This window comes from Limulus polyphemus, unplaced genomic scaffold (assembly GCF_000517525.1).
Source record: "Limulus polyphemus unplaced genomic scaffold, Limulus_polyphemus-2.1.2 Scaffold144, whole genome shotgun sequence".
Classification (NCBI taxonomy): Eukaryota; Metazoa; Arthropoda; class Merostomata; order Xiphosura; family Limulidae; genus Limulus; species Limulus polyphemus.
Window position 1 is genome coordinate 47449 of NW_013665754.1, and position 3870 is coordinate 51318.

At 31.9% G+C, this 3870-nt stretch overlaps 1 protein-coding gene across 1 annotated transcript in view; it reads left to right on the plus strand.

Annotated features, from left to right (window-relative positions):
- LOC106474948 overlaps nt 1–3870 on the plus strand; it is a 39297-nt gene that overhangs the window by 4141 nt on the left and 31286 nt on the right. Inside the window, exon 2 of the mRNA XM_022380225.1 lies at nt 1125–3667. Coding sequence (XP_022235933.1) covers nt 1237–3667 — 2431 coding nt within the window. The 5' untranslated portion in view covers nt 1125–1236. The remainder of the gene's footprint in view (nt 1–1124; nt 3668–3870) is intronic.

Genomic DNA, 3870 nt, shown 5'->3' on the forward strand with positions numbered 1-3870 from the left:
TAAAATTTGGTTGTGTGTTGGGATAAGCGGTAGAAAATAAGATACAACTATCTGCATGCTTAAGTACAATTAAGGATTCTGCATAGTCTAGAAATTAATTAGCAGTGACCTACTTGTAGCGAATTTGGATAGTATTCCTATATGAAAGTTGGTTGTGTGTTGGGATGAAATGTGAGAAATATTTGAATATGAGGTTTAATAAATTTAAGTTTTGGGCAACCAAATACAATCTTTTTTTATAGTAGAATAATATTTTTGGTAACATTATTAAGTATGTGGGATATTTTATGGGGTGATATAGCTTATGCAGTTTGAATTATCTCCAACTACTTGAGATATGTAGGGCAACATTTGATTTTGTATAATGGGTAGCCTGAATGGCCTTTTTTCACCTTGCCTTTTTATTTTCTTATGACTTTTGGAAGATAATGGTTAAAGTTTTAAAGTAAGTGTTTATGTTGGGGTGCATTCATCTGAACAAGTTTTGTGAGATGTTTTAAAATGGCTTCTTTTCAACAAAAATAAACTATGCTGAAATATCACACTTGCAATCTACCCCTCATAAAGAATTTTTATCATGGCCATCAACCTTTGAAAATTAACCATTAAACCATGAGAAAGTTTATACCATGTTAAGACTTTTATTTAAAGTTTTGGTAAAACCTTAAAAAAAAGCATGTGCTTATCTCATTCAGTAAAACATTCTAATAATGAATTACAGATGGTGAAAAATCTTGGAAAAAGTCTGCATTTAGACTTCCAGAACTTATAATTATGATCTGTAAAATCCAAGAAACTGGTTTGGATAAGAGAATAAACACAAATAAATTTAATTAAAGGAATTAGTGTGCTAATTGGAAGACAAGAGGGAATCTTCATTTTCTATACAGATGAAATACTGCCATAAAACTTTTCTAATTTTTCTTGAGATTCAAGGAGAATTAAGTTAATGCTTTCTTAGGCTTAACAAAATTTAAGTACATGAAGTCTTATTACAGGTCATGGGCAATGTCAATTATTTTTGTTTTCAAAAACTGCCTTAAGTTTGAAATAGTTTTTTTTTTTTTGCTATTACAGTTAATATTATCTAGGTATCAAGTTAAGATTTTTATTTTATTTTTCAGGAGATTCATCCTTCATACACCCTGGATTATAGAGAAGCAAAAGAATGAAGTATAACTTTTATGTGTATGTAACTCATTCATTTTATTGTATACATGCCTCTAAAGGATTGTCATGAAGACAAGAAAAAGCAGTCAACAGGGCATGGCATCAAAAGTTTTTGGAACTCCAAAGAAGACAATAATTAAAGTTGATGATGAAATAGAAGTGCTTATAAGAGAAGTTACTGATGATATGAAAGAAGCAGAAGAATTTCGGGGCTTACTTGCACAGATGGACAGTTTAGACAATGAGGACATAAATATGCCAGAAGACTGTGATGAAAAGGAATGTGTTTTTTCTTCAAATCTAGCAAATGAGAACTCTTTAGTTGAGAGTAATCGAAAACTAGTGAAAAGTAAATCAAAAGATGTTGAAATTCATAATAATACTGATGATAGTTCATTCGAAATTGTCCAGAATGATCATCCCTATTCAGTGACAAAAGAAAATAAGAAATGCAAAAGGAAGACACCTGAACCTCCCTGTTTGTGTTGTGTTCAACAAGCACAGATTCTAAGCAGATCAGATGGTATTGCTTTATCTGATAAGGTGTATAACACAGATTCAAAGTATAAAGTAATTTCACCTGTATCTGATCACCCATGTGGGGTTTGTACTGGGAAGAAAACTCGAAAACTTAACTCATGTAATTCTGAAAATGTTGAAGATTCAAATTGTTTAGCTAGAAATACAATTACCAAAGAAAACAGCATATATATGGTACCTGCTTCTGAAGAAACTTGTCAGAATCTTTTAGTATCACCTTCTAAGATGTATAAAAAGATGCCTAGCAAAATTAACCTTAAAAGTGAAAACAACAAGGATTCTAAAACACAAGCTTCTATTAATGAACCTAATGTTTCTTCTAAATTTTGTGTGTTGGGAGTAAAGGAAGAAAAAATTGATTCTGATCTTGATGAATTGCATGGCTGTGCAATTGGAGCTGATTCAGTAAATATTAACTCAAAAAAAGACATTTCATCTTCATCAGAAGATAGCTCAGTTGTTGCCAATTTAGTAAATGGTGATGTGTTACTAGCAGGAGTAGTGTCTAAGATTCAGAAAAAATTAGCAGCAGAAAAAGGTAACATAACATATAAACATTCTTTCTCACATATTGGAAAAGAATCTAAGAAAGAGTTTTCAATGAGTATACTTAGGAAAAATTTAGATGATCAAATATCTAGCTGTCATACAGCTTCTTTAATTGAGGATGGCTGCACTGGTGTGTCTTCATCACTTTCTATCCAAAACCATGTAGAAAGTGAGTCTGAAAGCTCTTTTTTATTAGATGATAGCTTGTCAGTGTGTTCTGATGTGCCTCATCTTACAGATCTTAAGTCTGTTCGAAAAAGAACCAAAGGAAGGGAAATTGAAAAACTCTACGAGTCACTTCGAGAGATTCCTTGGGCTCAAGATTGGAGCCCTGCAGGACTTATTATGAAAGACAGTATCATTCGTAGGTCAGAGAAACAGTCATATACAGACCCAAAAGTGAATTATAAGCATTCTGTGTCCACAAACTCATTATTGAGACGGGTTCAACCAACAAGACAAAACACGAGTCGAAGTACTGATAGATCTCGGAAGCAGCAGCAAATTTTGAAAAATAAAAGTAATAAGCAGTTTTGCAGGGACTTTCGCACTTGTAAACTTTCTCCTCAAAAACTCGTGAAGACCTTGAAATACAAAGATATACCTAATTCTGTGAAACTTGTATTACCTAATGAAAGATCCAGAAAACATCAATTGATATTTAGTAAGGAAAAAGAAGTTAAAAAATGTAACGTAGATAAAGTGGAGCCCAAAGGAAGTCATAGCTTGGAAACTATAAAAAATTCAAAGTTCGTGTCAGTTTCTAAAGATCTAGGAAAACCAGGTGTAAGAGATTTGTCTGATAAGAACAGCTTACAAAAGTATGATAAACAAAAGGTTACCAGAGACAGTAAGAAAAAAACAGCAAACAGAGTGAATGAAAGTTTATGTAAACCATTCAAAATCATAAAGAAGAAAAAAGGCAAAATATGTCATAATACCCAAATTATAAACTACAAAAACAGTCTAAGTAGTCATTCACATGATAAAGATGGTTCCATTCATAACCATTTAAGAACTAAGTCGTTAAAACTTAAAAACAAGAACACTAATTCCAAATGTTTTAAGAAAATCCCATTGATATTTGAAAATGATGAAAGTAGCTCTAAGTATCTTAAAATATCTTTGAATGTTGAAAATAACAGTGGCACAAAACATTTTAAAAAGTTATCTTCCACTAAGCCTGAAAACAGTGACATTAATCCAAAACATTTAAAAATGGTATCTGAGCCTTCTGTCTTGAAGCACAAAAGAGCAAACTCGCTTACATTGAGGGAAGCAGCAAAACACAAAGGATCTCTATTGAGAGTTGCCCTTCATCCTTTGAATTCAACTGATTTATTTGTTCATCAGGATGGAAGTGAGGAATTCAGTGGTTTGCTTAAGAAGCAGCATGCTTTACCACAAGGTAAATGTGATTTATGTATATTAATTCCTTGACATTATAATAGTTCTTTTAGGTAATAAGTTTCATGTGCATGAAAAAGAACATTTATATTAGAAACAACATGAGAATGATGGTCATTCACATTGTCATTCAACTTGTTGAATATCTAATTCTCCCAATTTTACACACAAGTAAATGATCAACAAACAATCGACAGGAACAGC